Below are 21,621 nucleotides of genomic sequence, written 5' to 3'. Positions count from 1 at the left end.
CACTTGCGAACTTCCCTAAGCACTTCCCCTCGGGGGAATCCCTGCCGCAATTTTGAAGTACATTCCACTTCGTGAAGTGGATGAGGGAAGTTTATATGGACAGACCCTTGTTCCCTCGATTTTGACCAAGGAAGTGAGTCTACTTCAATATGTACACTTCAGGCACCTATATGTCCCACAATGCAGTACGATTGTGACGTCACCACATACCTTGTCTAAACACCACCACAACAAACAACTCTATGATATATTAATTATAATTGTTTTTATTTAAAACAACCCAAACACACCTATATACATGTGGATGCTGCATTAAACAAATTCTTACAGGGGGAAAAAAAAGTAAATAATAAATCATCTCCATAGCTGATTCCAAGTGATCAAGGGCTTAGGACGTTTAAATTTAGTCCATTGCAGTTTCCGCCAGAAGTGGGCATGCTACGTAAGCAATGACGTACATCCGAACGAGACGGAGGGAGGTTAGCAAGTGAAGGGCATGACAATTTTGGACTGGAACGCAGCCATGTTCATAAGCCACAAAGCCATTTTTTATTAGAGATGGAAATGTTTTACTCCTGTTTCACCAGCTTGTGGTTTTAAATGAATGCTTATTAGTGTAGGTGTGGGTGGTGGGTGTCAAACATTGATATAGAAATTAAGATATGATTGGAATAAATGTAAAACTGCATTATTTACATTTTTCTGTTCCTCTTTTTGATTTATTAAGTCTATTTGGGTTAGATTTTAATGGTATCCACACTGCCTCTTCTGTCTGTTAAGGCATCATCTTGCTTGTGTCATTGCAAATACTCTAGGCTTTCTTTTTGATCCTGGTTTCTGCTTATAGTCTGCAACTATATATTCGAATAAATATTCAAAACTAGGACTTTGGCACCCTTTAAAAACAAATGTATTCATGTTCAGGGCTCAAATTATGGAACCACATCTAAAATTGTATAAGCTATAAATCCCAATGTTTTCATACATGAAAAAAAAATTAATCGAAAAGACTTGACATAGAACAATATGTTCTGCTGATCCTTAAGACTAATATCTATATATCTCTTATGATTATGGTGCAAGCCACACCAAGTTAATGACATTGAAAGGATAATTTCAAGGTAATGTCATCGCTAAATTAGACTAATTTGAACAGTCACGCTAAAAGTGTGTTGTCTTAATGACAAGACTTTGTTTCCGAAAAAAATAAATAACTAAAAAACTCCATCCCAGGTAATAAACTTTCATGATGATGAAGAACTGCAATGTCACATGAGTGTGAAAGAGATAGAGATGATTATCAAAACCAAACAGATGTTTAAGTTTCTTTGGCAGATTATTGGAGGCATTAGCATGCTCCGCCCCCTCTACTGGAAAGCAAGGTGGGGAACAGCTGCTCATTTGCATGTAAAGATACATGCACTAAAATAGCTAATTTTTCCTTCCAAAAAAAAAAAAAAAAACTCAAACCTGGAATCGAACATCCCTATAGAGCAGACGCAGAGAAAAGTGTGCCTGCGGTGGGAATGCAAGACCTGGCGCTGATTGTGCAGTACTGTTGAGTCTCAGAAACTAGATAAGGTTTGTCCAAGAACTCGCTAGAAGCTTTTTGGGGGAAATAAAAGTCGCTAATTTGGCTACACCACTCTGTTCAGTGAGCAGCATCATAGGAGCGGCTGTACGCTGTGTCAGAGAAAATTCAATTCAAAAATTGGGCGATACAGCGCGACAGCGTGGTCGACTTTATTTTCACTTTTATTTTTGTTTTTGTGTTACTAAGCAAAACAAAAAAGCTGTTTTCACAGCTGGTAACGGTGCGCCAAGAGCGCTAAATAGCCGTTCTTACAGCTGGTAAGACCGCTGTGAAGAGAGACAGCGCACGACAGGTTGCACATTCCTGTCTGTGTCCGCTGCGACCGTTCCCCTGCGTGCTTCAGTACCAAGAAGAGCATTCACCTGAAAGAGCTTACATGGGTGTGAGTTGCGTCTTTCTAAAGATGACATTCCACCCGTGTGTTTCTGGATGCGGTCGTTTCCTCTCCTCACTGACGGCCACGACTGTTTAAGTGGTCGGTGAAACAATCACTGGAGACGGGTGACCCGGAGATGGGTGGAGCTGCTCTCTCCCAGTAGAGGGCTGGGAAACTAATATTTTGAGTCAAAATTCTGTTCCACCACTGGAGTCAAAGTGGTTCCCAAGTTCTCAAAAAATTAAAAAAAAGAGCAGTTCCTCTATCTCTGGGTCTGAAGAGGGTCTGGGGAGTAGTGGGAGGAGAGAATCCTCACCACCCTCATCCGCCTCTTCTGTCGCCAGCGGGCAGCGCATTGTGTGGTTCGAGAATGCACCAAGCTGCCTCCTGCTCCTCCTACCTCGTGGAACCAGGTAAGTGCTGCACAGCACACTTAAACCACACTACAGGCCGCCTCCCCAAGAGAGCCTCCCGGGCCGCGTCCCTGTGTTCCACCTAGCTGCCTACAGGTACGCCTACGGCCCCTTCGGTCCTGCTTGTACGGTCTTTGCGAGCCTGGTTTGCGCTCCCCAGTCCGTCTCGCTGGCTCATTCGAACCGTCAGGCTCGGCTATGCGATTCATTTTGCCCGGCGTCCCCCAAAGTTTCGGGCCATCCACTCCACTACAGTGAGAGCAGCCGAAGCCCATGTTTTGCGCGCGGAGATCGCAGTCCTACTGGCGAAAGACGCGATAGAGCCGGTCTCTCCAGCCGATATGAGGTCAGGGTACTACAGTCCCTACTTCATTGTACCCAGAAAGGAGGTGGGTTACAACCGATCTTGGACCTGCGAGTTTTGAATCGGAGTCTCCACAAGCTACCGTTCAAAATGCTCACGCACAAACGCATTTTCGAATGCATCCGTCCACGAGATTGGTTTGCAGAGATTGACCTGAAGGATGCGTACTTTCATATCTCGATTCTTCCTCGACACAAGCCGTTTCTGCACTTTGCGTTCGAGGGTCGAGCATATCAGTACAAGGTCCTGCTCTTCGGGCTGTCCCTGTCTCCCCGTGTCTTCACGAAAGTCACGGAGGGGGCCCTTGTTCCCATGAGAGAACAGGGCGTTTGCATCTTCAACTATCTTGACGACTGGCTCATACTAGCACACTCTCGAGAGCAGTTATGCGAACACGAGGAGTATGGAGTTGGATTTGGTCGCACAGACAGCGCGCCTCACAGAGGAATGTGCTCAGTCGGTGCTGAACTGCTTGAACACGTTCAAAGGCAGGACGGCGGTCCCACTGAAATTCTTTCAGAGGCTCCTGGGGCATATTGCAGCGGCTACAGTGGTAACCCCGCTCGGCCTGCTTCATATGAGACCGCTTCAGCACTGGCTTCACGGTCGAGTCCCGAGATGGGCGTGGCATCACGGCACTCACCGGGTGGCAATCACACCGGCGTGCCACCATACCTTCAGCCCGTGGTCATATCTCTCGTTCCTGCGGGCAGGAGTCCCCTTGGAACAGGTCTCCAGGCATACTGTGGTGTTCACAGACACCTCTGCCACCGGCTGGGGTGCCACATACAACGGGAGAATGGCGACTCCACCCCCAGGCGGTTCAGCTGATCTGGAGAGAGTTCGGGGAGGCTCAGGTAGACCTGTTTGCCTCTTCAGAAACCTCACATTGACAGTTGTTTTTCTCCCTGACCGAGGGAACACTCGGCACGGACGCACTGGCACACAGCTGACCTCTGGGGCCCCGCAAATATGCGTTTCCCCCAGTGAGCCTACTTGCACAGTCCCTGTGCAAAATCGGGGAGGACGAGCAGCAGGTCCTTCTGGTGGCTCCCTATTGGCCCACCCGGACTTGGTTCCCAGAACTCATGCTTCTCGTGTCAGTCCCTCCCTGGCCCATTCCTCTGAGGAAGGATCTCTCACTCAGAGACGGGGCACCCCTACGGCACCCGCATCCGGACCTCTGGAAACTCCATGTCTGGTCCCTGAACGGGACGCGGAGGTTCTAGGTGACTTACCCCAGAGCTACTTAACACCATCACTTCAGCATAGGAGCAGTCCACGAGACGCGTTTACGCCTTGAAGTGGAACCTGTTCGTCGAATTGTGTTCTTCTCACAGAGATTGGGTCCGTGCTTTCCTTCTTGCAGCAAGGTTTGGAGCGAAGACTGTCCCCCTCCACCCTCAAAGTACATGCTGCTGCTATTTCAGCTTATGACCACATAGATGGCAAAACAGTTGGAAAGCACGACCTGGTCGTCAGGTTCCTTAGGGGATTAAATCCTCCTCGACCCCCCTCCATACCCTCTTGGGACCTTTTCCTGGTGCTTCGAGCACTTCAGAATGCTCCCTTTGAGCTGTTGCAGTCAGCAGACTTAAAGCTTCTCTCCATGAAGAAATTGCTGCTGGTTGCACTGGCCTCTATCAAGAGGGTAGGGGACCTGCAGGCATTTTCGGTTGACGAATTGTGCCTAGAGTTCGGGCCGGGTGACAACCATGTTGTACTGAGACCCCGGCCTGGCTATGTGCCCAAGGTTCCTACCACTACCTTCAGGGACCAGGTAGTGAGCCTGCAAGCGCTGCCCCTGGAGGAGGCAGACCCAGCCCTGGCTTTGCTCTGTCCTGTTTGCGCTCTGCGTATGTACGTGGACAGAACTCAAAGCGTCAGGACCTCAGACCAGCTTTTTGTCTGTTACGGAGGCCAGCAGAAGGGAAAAGCTGTCTCCAAGCAGAGGATGGCCCACTGGATAGTGGATGCCTTCGCCTTGGCTTACCGAGCTCAAGGCGTGCCCTGGCCGCTTGGGTTGCATGCACACTCTACGAGAGGCGTTGCATCCTCCTGGGCGTTGGCACGTGGCTCCTCGCTAACAGATATCTGTAGAGCTGCGGGCTGGGCGACACCTAACACGTTCGCTAGATACTATAGCCTACGTGTAGAGCCGGTCTCCTCCCGTGTTCTCACCCTAGACGGGTAAAAACACTGAGAGGCCCGGCTCTGTCGGCTTGCTGCACCCTACTGTGCACCCTTATTCTCCAGTGTGAAAAACCTGTAAGTCCTCCAAACACCCTTGGCCCGGACTTGGCGGAGCGTCCGGTGCCAGGCCTTTATCCGCTGAATCCTTGAGAACCGGATTTAGGCTGGGTCCCATATGTGTGACCCTACTGGGATCCCATATGTGTATATTCTCCACGGCTGCTCCTAAACGGAAGCCCGTGTCTTTCCCTTGGGCTAAGTCACCCACTACTCATATGCTGTACAACCCTCGGGTTAGTCCATATGTTATCTCCACTTAACTCCTCGAGAATGTGGCTTCTGCAGCGTTCCCCTCCTTCAGTTCGGGCACGCTTTCCCAGTGTTATCCAATAATCTCACTGTATGGGTTATCACGGAACAACAGTGACAGGTTCACTCTGTGTAAGCCTCCTCCTATCGTCCTTCCAGGCAAGAAGGTGTAGAGGCTTGCACAGGGCGCTGGATGGGGTGCAGCAGCTGTGGCGCTTTGGTAGGGATTCCTATTTATCCGTCACATCCACACATATACGTCGTAGTGACCGACTGATAGGGAACGTCTCGGTTACGTATGTAACCCTCGTTCCCTGAAGGAGGGAACGGAGACGTATGTCCCGTCGCCACATCTGCTGCCACCCGCCGGGGCAGCCAGCTTATCGGCTTGGCTCCTTAGCAAAATACTGAAGTGCAATCGCAACTGCTGCTTATATATACCCGCGCTGCGAGGCTGAGCAGCTGATGCAAATGATTGCACGCCAATGTGTATTGGCTCGTGTATTGAGTATCGTGTACTGGCTCTCTAGCGAGTATCGTGCATTGGCTCTCTAGCGAGATTCCTATTTGTCGGTCACGACATACGTCTCCGTTCCCTCCTTCAGGGAACGATGGTTACATACGTAACCGAGACGTTATTAGATACCGGCAGTTGACTGTGCTGTCAGGAATGTCTTTGATTTTAATGTTACATGTTAATGTTTATTGTTAAATGTTGACTTTATTGGTATCTGGAGCGTTACTTCAGATTTGTTGTTGTTGTTTTTGTTTTGACACTGGATGCCATGATGTGACACAGATGTAACAGTATGCTTACTACACACACGTGTAATTTAGCACATGTGAGGAAACATTGATTTTTTTGTCTTGTTCATGCTGGTTATAGCTACCGTATGCTCTTATTGTATTCTACCAGCAATACCGTAGTACATGTATCTGAAATAAACACCCGGTACATTTATAGGGTTCAAACTGACACAATGGTGGTGTTTGATTATTAATTCTGACCCAAATTGCTTTGTTGCCCTTCTGGCTGTTGTTGTATATGGTGATATTTTTGCAATGGTTTCTTAAAAAAATGTATGATCTTTGTTCACTGGAACTCTATCGCTTTTAATTTAAACAATTATTTATCAAACAGATATAATTAGAAATAAAGGCCTGCCTCTAACAAAAGCCTGCTTCAAATAAAAGCATGTTACCTTTTGCAGTTCAGGTAAATAAAGGCCCCAGTTTTTATTTGAGGAATTACTGTATCTTCCTTTGTGTTCAGCAGAAGACAGCAATTCATGTTTGGAACAATTTGAGGACATGTAAATAATGACATAATTTAATTTTTTGGGTGAACTATCCCTTTAAGTCATGTCTATGGTGATTTTTTTTTTTTTTGTCAGAGAATGTCTTGATTAGGCAAATCAGGATTTTAGTGCAGAGCAGCAGCTTGGAAGTGACTGTTGGTATCAGATTGCGTTTCAGTCACTATTTCATATTTGTTCCTGTGACAACAGAAACAGAAAAAGAACCATAACCTAACCCTATAACAAATGCTAAGTTATAATAGGCAGAAAATACCATGTAATGACGTAATAAATTAGCTAATTAGACCATGCAGCCATCTAGTGGCATTTAGTGACTTTTTGAGCAGGTTTTAGCTACTTTCCTTCATTCACTGAGAGGCAGCACCTCACAGAAAACCATTTTAGGTAGCATTTAGTAACATGTCACTGGCAGGTATTAAAACGTTCTGAACACAACGGAAAGGTATCAGAATGCAGTCTTTTAACATTCTAGATAAATTTAATGCCTCAGCAAATCAATTAAACAACAAAGTTTATCAATTAAAAAGTACATTCCCTAATTTAACAGAGTGAAAGCTGATTTCGTTTTCTTTTTTGCTTATAAGGTTTTTCATGCTTTATCGAGCACATAATCAAATTATTTCAAGACAAGATATGCAAAACACCTTGCAGATAAGCAAAACAGACTTGATTTAATAAGAGTGAGGGTATGTTTCACACTTCCTCTCAGAATCTTTCTCACATAACCAAAATTTTTTTTGTCTTTTGCTCATTCGTTTTTCACATTTTGGAGTACATGGTTTAGGCATTTTTTGTATCCAATCAACTTATTTGCAAATGAGACTGCATTAAGAAGGTAAGAGTGAAAAAAAAGGAAAGGTTATAACATATTAAATCTTATTTAACATTACAAAGTGATTTTAGTATGCCATTCTATTTACCAGAAGACTTAAGGTGTCAATTTCCATACCTTTTTGCCCGCTCTTTTCTTGATTTGATTATCATAACTACATTGATATAGAATTCAAAAGTAACTAAACAAAAAAAACTATTTAGGATGTGTACAGATAGTGCCTTGTGACATTTCCATTATTGAAAATTGCCTTCACTTTTATTTTGAAATGGTATTTTTTTTTACATGTAAAATGTTGTAAAATGTTGCAGGCCCCATACAGAAGGCCATGTTGTTGACAAATTAAAAATTATCTTTAAAAACAGGAAAAATCGAGGAGACAGGAGCAAACGTGTCATTGTTGCACATAATCCCCAGCAACTGTTTATTCAACGTTTTTTTCACATTGGTTTCAAATAAAGTACATATTTACATTTATTGTGATCTTATTCTCCAAACTTTACATATTGTTCCCTTACATGTAAGTGCTTTATAGGTACACTATATTTACAGAAAGTTACACTGTATATTCGTCTTAATTACGCAGTACTTTCCGGGCTGTAATCTAAAGCGTCATACGGAAAATAAACTTTTTCTCCATCACAACTTAACTCAAAATGTATACACAACAACTGTTTTTGATTTTACCTAAAGGCAAACCCAGGACCATGATGAAACCTCTGCTTGTTCATTTGCTTTTACAAGGTATACAATCTATTGTTTTGCTTCTCTTCTTCATAAAGTAGGTGCTACAACTGATATACATCATGCAAATCTGTCACCGTATTGACCTTTTTTTTATTTATCTGACTATTATTTATCTGTCTTCATTTCTGAAGATTGCTGTAGCCTTTTCTAATGCTGCTTCTTGGTCATTTCACTAGATCTAATGGTTCCACATCATAAAGTCTGTTGCTATATTTCATGTCATGCATTTGTAGAGATTTAGTATTTACATGAGATCAGAAATGGAATTCTTAACCATTCTTAACTTCACTTAATTTAAATTGAAAATGATTATAGAACTACAATGACTTTTTGACATTCAATATTTTATACAGTATTACTTATGTGATTGAAAGCTGTAAATACTGTATGTTTAAGAAAAAAAATATATATATATATTTTTGAAAAATCTCAGCCATTAATTTTCTCCAAAATTTCACCTGTTGTCCCACAGCAGTTCTTCTGCATGTTGCTTTGGGATGGGAAGTGAAAATGCCAAAAGAAATTCGTGGCCTCCAAGGTTCCTGTCTGGTTATACCATGCTCTTTCTCTTACACATCGTATCCACCCAAAGACCCACGTAGAGTCGTGTGGTATCAGTGGGTCTCTCAAGGTTATCCTTTAGTATATGATCCATGGTATCGATATGATGTCATTGACAAGTTCAGATGGAAAACTGATTTATATAGAAAATCAAGTTGGGATTGCAGTCTGCTGATCAAAAACCTGGAACAGTCCCACCATGGAGAAAAAGTATATGCATGGATTGACCCTGAAAATGTTGGATGGCGCACCTACGCATTTTATGAAGTCACCTCCACAATTCTTGTTGATGGTATGTAAATATTCTTGGAATAATATACTTTCACTGTATTCTGTTCTGACCAATTGCATAGCTTGAACAAAGGCTTAACAGCACACACTTTAAGAAAAGAACTCAAGCAGTCTTCGTAACTTTAGCGACTTTACTGGTGATTTTCTTCTCAATTCTTTTTTGTAAATCTACAAACAAGAAGAAAAAAGATGTATGAACGTTATGTTCACAGTTACATACACATTTCCAGTTTAACATTATAGTTTGATTTTGTACATAGTTCCTTTTTAACATTATTTTAAGTAATACACATATCGAGAAATTATATTTAAATGAGATTATGTACAAACAAAAGAGAAATTAGCATACGCTAAAACATGGCATGTTACCAATAACGCAAATCGAGTCTGCTTGTAATATAGCAGTAATCTCAATCTAATAATTATTTAACACTTTACATAACTATATAACATAACGTATAGCACTTACATACATATTTTCCAAGGTTTAAGTGATGAATCAATAGCCGTATCCGATAGGTCGGGAAATGAATGCATGTTCTTCTTGACCGTACTTTCACTGAGAACGTCTCGGTTACGTATGTAACCCTCGTTCCCTGAGTACAGGGAACGGAGACGTGTCGTCGGGGGAGTTCCCTGACGAATTGGGATCACGCTAGGGAGCCAATTGCCTTCGAGAGAAATAAAACGAGCCAATGGACATTGGCATGCAAGATTTGCATTTACAGGGAGTAAAACCACTGGCAATGGGTCCTGTCTGGAGAGGCAAACAGGTCTACCTGTGCGGCTCCGAAGACACTCCAAATCAGCTGGACCGCCTGGGGATGGAGTCGCCATTCTCCTGGCAGGGGAGGCTGCCGTGAAAGCTCGTCTGCCACACGGTTGAGCGCCCCTGGAACATGAACGGCACAAAGCGACCTCAGATGCTTCTGACTCCATAGGAGGAGGTGGGAGGCGAGTCGCGAGGTGCGGGGTGACTTTGACCCGGAACGTGCCGCTCTGCCACGCCCACCTTGGGACTCGATCGTGAAGCCAGCGCTGAAGCGGTCTCATATGTAACAGGCCGAGCGGCGTTACTGCGGCTGCCATATGCCCCAGGAGCCTCTGAAATTGTTTCAGTGGAACCGCTGTCCTGCCTCGAAAGGACCTGAGGCAGGTGAGCACTGACTGGACGCGCTCCTCCGTGAGGCGCGCAGTCCGAGTGACCGAGTCCAGCTCCATACCGAGATAAGAGATCCTCTGCACGGGGCAGAGTTTGCTCTTGTCCCAGTTGACCTGAAGCCCCAACCGTCCCTGTGATCGCACAACACATCTCGCTAGTGATCTAGAATGAGCCAGTCGTTGAGGTAGTTGAGGATGCGAACGCCTTGCTCTCTCATGGGAACAATGGCCGCCTCCGCGACTTTCATGAAGACACGGGGCGACAGGGCCAGCCAAAAGGGTAGGACTTTGTACTGATACGCTCGACCCTCGAAAGTAAACCGTAGAAACGGTCTGTGACGAGGAAGAATCGAGACGTGAAAGTACGCGTCCTTCAGGTCGATCGCTGCAAACCAATCCTGGGGACGGATGCATTCGAAAATGCGCTTCTGCGTGAGCATTTTGAACGGGAGTTTGTGCAGGACCCGATTCAAAACTCGCAGGTCCAGGATTGGCCGTAATCCACCGCTTTTCTTGGGTACAATGAAGTAGGGGCTGTAAAACCCAGACCTCATCTCAGCAGGAGGGACCGGCTCGATCGCGTCTTCGCCAGCAGGGCGTCGATCTCTTTCCGCAAGACAGGGGCATCTTGCCCTCTCGGACGGGGGAGACTGTGCCCAGCAGTCTCCACACGCCATGTAGGCATCCCTGGTCAGACCAGAGGAGAACCTACATCCAGAAACGCACGGGTGAGTCGACATCCTGAAAAGGACGCGAAACCCCCGTGACACTCTTTTAGAAGAGAGAGAGTGCTCTCTGACACGCGCCGAAGCACAGAGGGACCAGACTCACACTACCAGCCGTGAAAACGGCTCTTTTTCTTTTTTTCTTTTATAAAGAAAAAGACGTCAGCAGCAGGCAGGAACGCGGCGATCGCTGAAGCGCCGTCACACCGACACCAGAGAGATCCTCTTCTTCCCAAGACGTTGTTTTGTTTTGTTTTTTTAATATACAATCTCCTCGAAGAACTGCGGCACAGAGACACACTGGACGGCTCCGAAGCAAAAAGCACTGTCGCAATGTTTACTTCCGCGCTTTATACCCGCGCTGGTAGGCGGGTCGCGGAATGCCAATCTTGCATGCCAATGTCCATTGGCTCGTTTTATTTATCTCGAAGGCAATTGGCTCCCTAGCGTGATCCCAATTCGTCAGGGAACTCCCCCGACGACACGTCGGAGTTCCCAGGACGAAAGGGAACCAAAAATAAACTGCATAAACATAGTGCAGTACCTTAAATGTCCAGTGGGAGGCTGAAAAGAAACACAGCCTGACATAAACAACAGCATACACTAATATCTGTGATTGTCCAACTCTAGTGAAATATTGTGTGGTCAATAACAATAGACACAATAAACTGCTTCAAATGGTATTGTCATTTTAAAAAATATTGTCAAAACATTGTCAAATATTGTCAAGCATTGTGAAACATGTTCATATGCTATTATGATGAACCACACTGTGTTTATTCTGCTGATACGACCAGAAAGAAACTGACTTGAGATCAGTTGGTTAAAACGAATGTAAAGAGAGAAAAGTGAAGGTAGTTCACAAAGCCCTGGAATCATTCATTTACAGATTGCAGATTTAATGCAATGAAATTCAGACATTTTTAAGTGTCCAAATACTGGAGCCACTGTATGGTTCACAAAGTGATGTGCAGTACTTGTTCTGTTGATTTGTCCTATCTGGTCAGATTTTTGCTACCTCCCATTAAAACTGTAGCTAGGTAGCACAATTCGACAGTGAAAAATGCTACCTATCAGATTATGCTACCAGCATCATATTTGTGTGGTTTGAGGCTTTATTAACATCCATATCTACCCGTTCCCTAAACCTACACTTAAAACAATGCAGATATTGTTTAAATTAATATTAAATATTGATGTGCTCATGTGTAGTAAGCCCTGGACAATCTTACGGGTAGGATGAAATGTCAGGATGGTACTAATTCTAATGTTCCTGTGAATTATAGCAAGTCCACTGCAGCCCAGCATCAGTATTCATGGAGGTGAAAGGATGGGTAACAGCATCACAGTAGCATGTTCGACTTACCACACGTGTCCATACAGCAAACCAAACATCGTTCTGAGCGGTACTGAAGGAAATGACCAAATAAAAGAGGAGCATATTAAAGACGGCCTGTGGAAAATCACCCTGACACGCAAAGGTGTCGTAAAAGCAGAACGCTTGACTATTAAGTGTTCTGTAACATATTATGGTGGAAAAACAGCGACAGCTACAGAATACAAAAGTGCCAAATGTGAGTGAACACAAATGAACTGTGTATTTGAAATGCCACAGTTGGAGCTATTACAAGATTTTACTTAAATTTCAGGTGTTCATGATAAAATAAAGATTGAGCCTGAACTGGCAGATGTCACAGACGGCGTCACAAAGGACTTCAATTGTTCTGTCTATCACTCCTGCCAGAGAGAGACTCCAACCATCACATGGAACTATAAGAACATGCAGATGAGCAAAACAGGGAGCAAAACACTCTCTGCGTCAACAAATCGCGTCACCAATTCCATCATTACTTTTCAGGGTTCAAGAGATGAACATGGGAAGAAACTGATATGCACTGCAAAATTTTCTGGAGGAAACACTGAAACCTCTGTTGTTTTACGTGTACAGCGTAAGTAATTTGTTAGCATAATGTATGACTTGCATAGCATATTTAGCATTCGAAATCTGCCTTGTTATAATGGTGCATACTAAATTGTGGTTAATCAGAATACATTATTTTATTATAAAAACTGTTGTTATATTATTTAAAAATATATATATAATAATAATACAAATCTGTGGTTAAAGCACAAACACCAGGTTACTGCCATTTGTTATTATTCTAGTTATTTACATAAAATCTAAATTTTTTGTTGGTTAACTTAATTGTAAAATTCTAGTAATCTGCACTATTCATATACTATGGCTTTGTTACTCAGAAATCCCAAGCTGAGATTAATGAATTGGTTTTAGTACCATTTTGTCAAGTAAAAAATTCTTAATTGAATTTTCCCTAATTTCCTCCACTTCTGTAGTGATCTTTCTTCTTAATTGCGTTCTCTCATTTTCCAAAGTCATCTTGAATGTTGAATTGTCAATACATCTGAAAAGGGAACATCACATTAGTTGACTTCATGAATTGATGAAAAAATTATGAAAAAATCACCATTCACCAAAATTATGAAAAAATTACCATTATGTTGGTTAGTGTTTGGTTGGACACTTGAAAATTAATTTATATTTTTTTAATTCTCTTGCAATTGACGCAGTTATACTACTAGAAATCACAGTTATTTGTGGTTTCAAATGAAAATAAGTAATACGTCGCTTATAAAAGATGACCCAACACTTTAAAAGATGAACAACACCTTGTGAAACATTAAACTTTTAGTAGGGTTGATATAATCCCCCCTGTAGTTATGACAGTGTCTTGCAATTGACCTTGCTTGAGTCACATGCAGAAATCAACATTTAGCATGCAAAACAGAACAATGGTAACAATTACATTTGATTCATTATTTATTAATTGTAACAATAACTGTTTTATTTGCTGTCTTTGTTGTGCTACTGACACAAGACAACAAAAAAGGCAAATAAAGCCAAGAAATGTAAAACAAAGCAATTGCTTAATTTATTCATGCTGCAATGCACTCTGGGAGTCAGTCATTCTGTGTAGCTAAACCAAGACTAAATATAAAGTACGTTATTAGGTACTCTCAATAGTTATTTTTTAGTCACTCAAACACTTGTGTAAGTGAACTAAGCGTTTGTCAGTACAACATTCTTTCACTTTACTTGTTGTTGTTTTTTAAAGCAGTCGGTTAGCATGTAGCGGCTAATCAATTGGAAGTCTCACACATTCAAAGAAAATAGCTTACTTCTGTATTGCAAAATAAGATTGAAAGAAAATATATTGATGGAAAAATAAAGATAACTTTTTTGAAAATTTTTGAAAAGTTTCTTAATCTACTACTCAGCCATTAATGTTGTCCACATTTTGTCCCACAGGTGTTATGCAGTATAAAGATTTGGGATGGGAAGTGAAAATGCCAAAAGACATTCATGGCCTCCAGGGTTCCTGTCTGGTTATACCATGTTCTTTCTCTTACACATCGTATCCACCCAAAGACCCACGTGGAGTTGTGTGGTATCTGTGGGTCTCTGAAGGTTATCCTTTAGTTTATGATTCTCTGCATAAAGATGATGTTATTGAGAAGTTTAAAGGAAAAACTGATTTATATGGAAACACAAATGGGGATTGCAGTCTGCTGATCAAAAACCTGGAACAGTCCCATCATGGAGAGACACTATACACAAGAATTGACCCTAAAAATGTTCCATGGGACACCTATCAATTTTATGATGTCACCTCCACAATCCTTGTTGATGGTATGTAAAAATGTTTGGAATAATATTATTTCACTGTAATATCTGTGATTGTCCAACTGTAGTGAAATATTGTGTGGTAAATAATAACTAGACACAACAAAAGTTTTTATCCAAAATGACTTTCTTCTAACCCATTTATTTATTTATTTAACCTTTCAGGTTACACTTTATTTTGATAGTCCACTTTAGACATTCTACTAACTTTAAGTAATTTTGGAGCTACATGTCAACTAACTGTCATTAGATTATTAATATACTGTTTCCTTATTATATGCCAACACTTTATTTTGTTGGTCCCCCAACAGATATTCTACTGACTATAAGTAACTTGGCAACTATAAGTCAACTTATCCTACAAACCCGAACCCAAACACCTAACCCTACTGACAGTCTACTACAGTCTACTAATACTCTAATGAGAGTTAGTTGACATGTACAGTAGTTGAAAAGTTACTTATAGTTAGTAGAATGTCTAAAGTGGACTATCAGAATAAAGTGTAACCACACTGAAGGCAAGACAGTTAGCCACAAAAGCTTCCTTTTTTTTCTTTTTTTACATTCAAAATATCAAAACAAAATTGGCTCAGAAAATGGAAGTTATTTTTGAGTAAAGTTCTAGCATCATTTGCACTTTTTTGTTGTTGTTTCTAATGCAAAGAAATTCAGACATGTTCAAGTGTATGATTTATTAATTATATTGTTTCTGTCAATTATAGCAAGTCCACCGCAGCCCAGCATCAGTATTTATGGAGGTGAAAAGACGGGTGACCCCATAACAGTAGCATGTTCGACTTTCCACACGTGTCCATACCGCAAACCAAAAATCATTCTGAGCGGTACTGAAGGAACTGACCAAACAAAGGAGGAGCATATTAAAGACGGCCTTTGGAATATCACTCTGACACGCACAGGTGTCGTAAAAGCAGAAAGTTTAACTATTAAGTGTTCTGTAGCACATCATGGTGGCAAAATAGTTACAGCTACAGAGGTCAAAAGTGCAAAATGTAAGTGAAAAAAAATATGTTGTGCTATTAGCGAGAATTTCATTTAAAATTTCACATTTGGATCCATTTCAAGATTTAACTTAAATTTCAGGTGTTCATCATAAAATAACGATTGAGCCTGAACTGGCAGATGTCACAGAGGGCGTCGCAAAGAACTTCACTTGTTCCGTCTATCACTCCTGCCAGAGAGAGACTCCAACCATCACATGGAACTATGAGAACATGCAGATGAGCAAAACAGGGAGCAAAACACTCTCTGGTTTAGATCGTGTCACCAATTCCAACATTACCTTTCTGGGTGCAAAAGAAGACAATGGGAAGAAGTTGATGTGCACTGCAAAATTTTCTGGAGGAAACACAGAAACCTCTGTTGTTTTACGTGTACAACGTGAGTAATATGTTAGTCTCCTCTATGTGTCTCCTTATTTTAGTGGAATCCCATCTATTTTGGTTAGAATTTTGTGATAAATTTCTATTTTGTTTGAAAATGTAGTGTAAGAAATATAGGCTGTCTACACCACCTCCTTATTTCAGGCAGGAGGAGCCCTCTACAAATCACAATACTTGATTCTAAGCAGTAAACGTACTTTGTCAAATATCACAATTTTATTGTTCACATACATCAAAGATTAAAACACCCATTGAAACACGTGTCAGTAATAAAATCCATAGAAGTAGGAAATAGCTCTCCTCAAGACTGAAAGAAGGGTCGGGCCTGATCTTATGCACCGCCTGCCACCTGCAAGAGACAGATTAAGAGAAAGCAGAAAAAAAAACCCACAGCATTCACTGAAAACAAGAATAACCTTTCATCACCATTACAGTGCCAACCTTCTAAAACAAACCACACAGCTAATAACTCAACATACCTGTATGAAAGGGTAAAAACGCTGCATGTCGAGCACAAGGGTAAAGAGGCTGAGCGTCAAGCACAGCTTCAGAAACGTGCCAATCTCTTTATATGTTGCTGCAACAACTATTTATGCTTTCTTGGTCATATGACTAGCCACCCGCACGAAACTCCTTTCTGGCCAGTCTCCTCCCACATAAACTTGTGGTTAATCTTCTTTCTTGCATTTATTACTTTATTGAACAGTTAACTGAACTGGTAATTGGTAATGTGAACACAGAAAAATATGTAAAATCACATTTGTGTGGCATTGCATTTTGAAATGTGTATGACTGCAAATCATAACGCAATGCAAGTATGCATTTTATTCTAATTAACTGCAAATGGTTGTGTAAATTAAGTGTAAATGGTCTTCTCTTAAAGACACTTGTCAAACTATTTAAATTACCCAACAACGTTAATATTGAGCCGTGTTACAGCAATTCACATCATTTCATTAGTGTTCAAGCCTAAGGTTCAAATGCGAAAGTTCAGTAACGCCAAAACCAAACATCAATGTTTACCTTTGATTCTTTTACAGAGTATCAAAAACCAGTGGATCCAATCCTGAATGAAAGTATGTGTTTTTCCCCTTCTGTAGCTACTCTCATAATTGTATTATTGCACTGCAAAATATTTTAGTTCTGTAATAATACTGATTAATCTATTAAATGGGATCATATGTCATTTTAGCTCATTTCCAATATGAGGCGGATGTGACACCCAAGATCACAGCGTTGCCTCGTTCCTGTGTGGTAATACCGTGCAGTTTCAAGATGGAAGAAGAATATGTCACTCGACTTCGCGTTCTTTGGGTCACCAAAAAAGGGGGCTATATGTTCCACACTGACTCACATGACGTCTTAGACAACTTCAAAGGCCGCACAAGGCTCCTGGGAAACCCGGATGAACAGAACTGTACTGTGGAGATGGATAATGTGCAAACTCATGACAACGGGCCATTCTGCTTCAGAGCAGAAAAAGAAAACGAGAAATACAGTTTCAACAACAGCTGTGTGTTCATTATAATGCGGGGTGAGGAAATATAACCACTCATTATTGGTTCCAAAAAGGCTTTTAAAGATGCATCACATTACTGAAATAATATAATGTATTTGTGTTTCTTAAAAAGCTTCTCCTGACAAACCTATGATGTCATCCCTCCCTGAAGACATTGATCCCGGGACACGCGTCTCCGTCAAATGCTCAGTCAACCACACATGCTCCTCTCACCCTCCCAAAATCAGCTGGAGCGTCCCAACATCCCGAGAAACTATCAGCCACAATCACATGGGTGGAGGCGTCTGGGAAACAGTGTCCGCTGTGACCTTCATTCCAACTGGATATGAAGAGAACGATGAAATTGTCTGCAATGCCAAGTTTTGGGGTGGTAAAACACAGAACAATACTGCCATCCTGAGTGTTAAGAGTGAGTATCGACTGATACAGTTACATCCAAGATGTTTTGGAGGATCTCTGATTGTATACTTTAATGAGATCGGCTTATGCATTAGTCAATGTTTTAATATGACTTTTCAAAAAGAAACTACTTGATGTGAAAGATGTGACTTTCCTTTTAGAAATTGGAGTTAAAGAGAATAAATTGGAGACTTTCGGGCTTTATGCCATTGCTCCATCCCTTGTTGTGTTCATCCTCATTTGTGTACTTGCTGGAGTCTGCATTTACAAGAGACGGCACAGGTAACTGTTTTCTCATCCTTCAGAATTTCTGTATTTGCATTTGAGGTCTCAAACTCAAACTAGATGCCAAACAGAAAGTGAGGCTGTACCTTAAACATGCTTTAAGCTAAGGAAACAAAACTTTGGGCCAAATGATACACCCGGCACAATGCAGGGCGCAATATTTTTTCCGTTATTTAAAGAGTGTGTTAGTAATGTGCGCCTATTGGCAGGTCCACAACATGCAGACACTCTGCTTATTACACACTGTGTGTAATATGCAGAGTGTACGCACACAGGGACGTGCAGCATCACACAAACTAGCCAAATATAAAAAATAAAAGGATTACAATGTAAAATATGAATATTGTGTACATAAAGATATGGTGGAATCCGGCTTTTCCCGTAGATGGTCTGCTCGCGCGCTTTAACCTCGTGCACAAGCAGATCCGTTTCCACGCTAGAGAAGAAACACACCCATTACTCATTAAGAGAATAGGGACAACCCTTTTAGACCATGCTTTAGACCATGCACCGGACGCGCTGACCATTTTTCCTGTCGTTAAACTAGCAAAAGTGGATTCGGACATTTCCTAAGTGCACTTGCGCCGTGCGCTTAGATCGTTAAAATAGGCCCTTAGTGTATGTCAGCTACTTTAAGCAGTATGGACACAACGCCACCTACTGGTCAATAAACCTTAAAGTCTCCCTGTGGTGAAAATCAAGCTTTTATTGTTGTTTAAGATATGCTTTAAGACAAACAATGTGCAAATTCATAAGTCAACACCATTGCTGAGTATTTTCTCCTTAAAACTGCAGTAAACCAAAGACACTCTCAAAATCGCACTTTGAAATCACTGGTGTTTCTGACGTCAAACTACCTTGTAAACAATCATGTCAACATGTAATCGACAACAAGTGGATCTCTGAGCTGGTGTGAGTGAGTGGAGGCGGGGCTAGTTTGAATATGCATAGATCCGCGTAATGAAGCAATCGTGTAGAGTTACATTCGAGCTATTTTAAGGTATGAATAATTGTTTTCAAGGGAACAAAGTTTAAATATATAATTTTGGTGATCAAATATTTAGGATAAAATTATTGACTACAGGGGGACTTTAATAATTGCTTTTTTCACTTAAAACGTTTGAAACCTGGGCCTATAATCATAAAACTCTGTAATGACAAAGGGGTGTCTTTGGATGACATACTGAGTAAATTTAAATAATGGATCTGTTTTTATCAGTCAGCATTGCCAGCGTCTCATTTTACATTGTCATTATTGATTGTAGACAACCTTGTCAAGATATGGAAGGGTCACAAACACAACCTGAACATAGGTATGTGTGACATGTTTATTTCCTCAAATTTCACTGATTAATTCATGTTAAACCTTTAATTGGATAATAAAGTGATCATTTTAACCATATTCTCTGATGTAGGAGATCAGTTTGGAACAGATTCTCAAGGTTGGAGTCTTCTTTATTGAACTTACATTTGTGTCTTTGTATTTGTTCCTGAGACTATTAAACTTGTGCAATCTGCAGGTACACTGGAAATGCTCCTGAAAGACCACCGAAGCCTGAAAAAAGGCAGGTTGAAAATATAATTAGAACATTACAAAAAACAAGCATAAACTATGCACACATTATGTTTGTAATCATACCATTTAAACGTCACTTGACTATTTAAACGGCACATCTCTCAACAGACGGAGCATCTGGAGCCGATTTTCTAGGTAAACAATATTTACATTTTCTGTTTATTTTATGTCATGCGTTTCATTTAAAAAAAATAAAACCTTCAAATTTGATAACTTTGTTCTCTTTTTTAGACACCAATCACCCAGAAGCAATGCAAATCTGAGAGCAGAATACAAGTTCGTTTTTTATTCAAAAAAAAAAAAAAAAAAAAAAAAAATCCCATACATTTTAGATTTTACACTATACATTTAAATAAAAACACCAAACTTGTCTTTGTATGTTAAAAATAGCAATTCATAATAAAATATATTTATAATAATAATATCATTATTTTAATACAATTCCCTCTCTATACAAATGACCAAAGCAGCATCACTGATGAACCTTCTCTCTTCACAGGGCAAACAACACATGCACAGTGTCAGGAAACAAGCCTTTCTCCAAACCTCATATTCCATCACCAAAGAGGTACAGTACATCAGAACCACATAGGAGTCCCTTGTAATGATTCCACTGGAGGAAAGTTGTAGAAAGAACCCAAGTGCAGTTTATTTAAACAAAACATAACAAGATTAAACAAACAGACAAGACTCACACAACAGTGGTCACAGGAAACAATACTTAACAAAGACACATGGAAAACATGAGGGCTTAAATACATACATGACTAATGACAAGACAATGGACACATGTGAACAAAGAACCAATGACAACATTACACATCAGACAAGGGAACACATGGCATGATCACATGACTAAAAACAGGGAATCACATGACAGACATGGAAACATGAACAAACCCAAACCGTGACATCCCTCAAGGTCTAAAATCATTATATTCATCACCATACACATAAAATAATACTGTTAAATGCAGTCTATGAAATGTCATTATTAAAGTTATAATAAACGTGTCAAAAGTCCCAATGTCACTTCAAGATTCCGGAGTTTGGTTCTTTAACATTGTTTAAAAAAAATAAAAAAAAACGAATTGCAGAATTTGCTGCTGTTTTATCATTATCAATATTTCTTTCAATAACAATGTATTATGTTTTCAGAAGCACTGTATGTCTCTCCATCGTCATATGACAGATTATTTAAATAAATAATAAACAAATAAACAAACAGTCAATTATAGTTAGGTTTTATCATTAGGTTAACAGTTGTTATGATGAATGCAAACATTTCTGTGATTTTTAAAATCTTTTTTCCCCCCCATGCATCTCAGTGAGCCAAAATCCTACCGTGTGAGTATACATTTATCACTTCATTTCCTCTTACAGCATTGAAAACATTCAATTTATCTGATTCAAATGATTTCTGAAAAATATACTGAAATATGCCTGACATCTCTGTCTCTTTAAATTTTACTTTAAGGATTATGACTATTAATGCTGCTTGCACCAACCTATATGGAAATGTCTGATGAAAATAAAACATCATCAGTTCTGTTTGGAGTTTGAGTCCCGATCGCATCATTTCCCTGTCCTGTCCCTCTGTTCAAAATTGTTTTAGAAATGACAACGCAAAATGGATATGGAAAAATTTATATTTTTTTAACAATCTTATGCTTCAGGGTGTTCAATTTTAGAAACTTAAATACATAAATACAAAGTATTTTGTATACAAAATATAATATGACAAATAGTTGTTTTATAACAACAATATATATATTTTTTTTTTTTGCATGAAAGAAAGCTTGTATTGTCTTTGAAATAAAGAAACATACGTTTGGCTTGAGTGTTCACAGTTTT

General features: G+C 40.7%; 1 protein-coding gene across 1 annotated transcript; it reads left to right on the top strand.

Annotated features, from left to right (window-relative positions):
- Positions 1–7,250: 7,250 nt before the first annotated feature.
- Positions 7,251–21,602, top strand: LOC306997183 (uncharacterized protein). The gene is made up of 20 exons (XM_079610333.1): positions 7,251–7,403; positions 8,094–8,144; positions 8,620–9,000; positions 12,172–12,459; positions 12,535–12,834; positions 14,214–14,594; positions 15,311–15,598; positions 15,690–15,986; positions 17,029–17,064; positions 17,181–17,522; positions 17,620–17,916; positions 18,068–18,188; positions 19,457–19,504; positions 19,607–19,633; positions 19,712–19,756; positions 19,876–19,902; positions 19,999–20,043; positions 20,267–20,335; positions 21,096–21,114; positions 21,245–21,602. The coding sequence occupies exons 2-20, from the start codon at positions 8,108–8,110 to the stop codon at positions 21,257–21,259; spliced, it is 3,063 nt and encodes a 1,020-aa protein (XP_079466459.1). The 5' UTR covers positions 7,251–7,403; positions 8,094–8,107; the 3' UTR covers positions 21,260–21,602.
- The last annotated feature ends 19 nt before the right edge of the window (positions 21,603–21,621 follow it).

The sequence above is a fragment of the Phoxinus phoxinus genome, assembly GCF_949152265.1.
Source record: "Phoxinus phoxinus genome assembly, chromosome: 4".
In the NCBI taxonomy this organism is placed as follows: domain Eukaryota; kingdom Metazoa; phylum Chordata; class Actinopteri; order Cypriniformes; family Leuciscidae; genus Phoxinus; species Phoxinus phoxinus.
Note: the sequence above shows the minus strand (reverse complement) of the source record. Positions and strands in the feature narration are given on the sequence as shown.

Coding starts and splice junctions, on each gene's coding strand:
- LOC306997183 (XM_079610333.1), top strand. CDS start 8,108: ATGATGAAACCTCTGCTTGTTCATTTGCTTTTACAAG. Junction 17,523..17,619: donor TGTGTTCATTATAATGCGGG/GTGAGGAAATAT, acceptor TTTCTTAAAAAG/CTTCTCCTGACAAACCTATG. Junction 17,917..18,067: donor TGCCATCCTGAGTGTTAAGA/GTGAGTATCGAC, acceptor CTTTCCTTTTAG/AAATTGGAGTTAAAGAGAAT.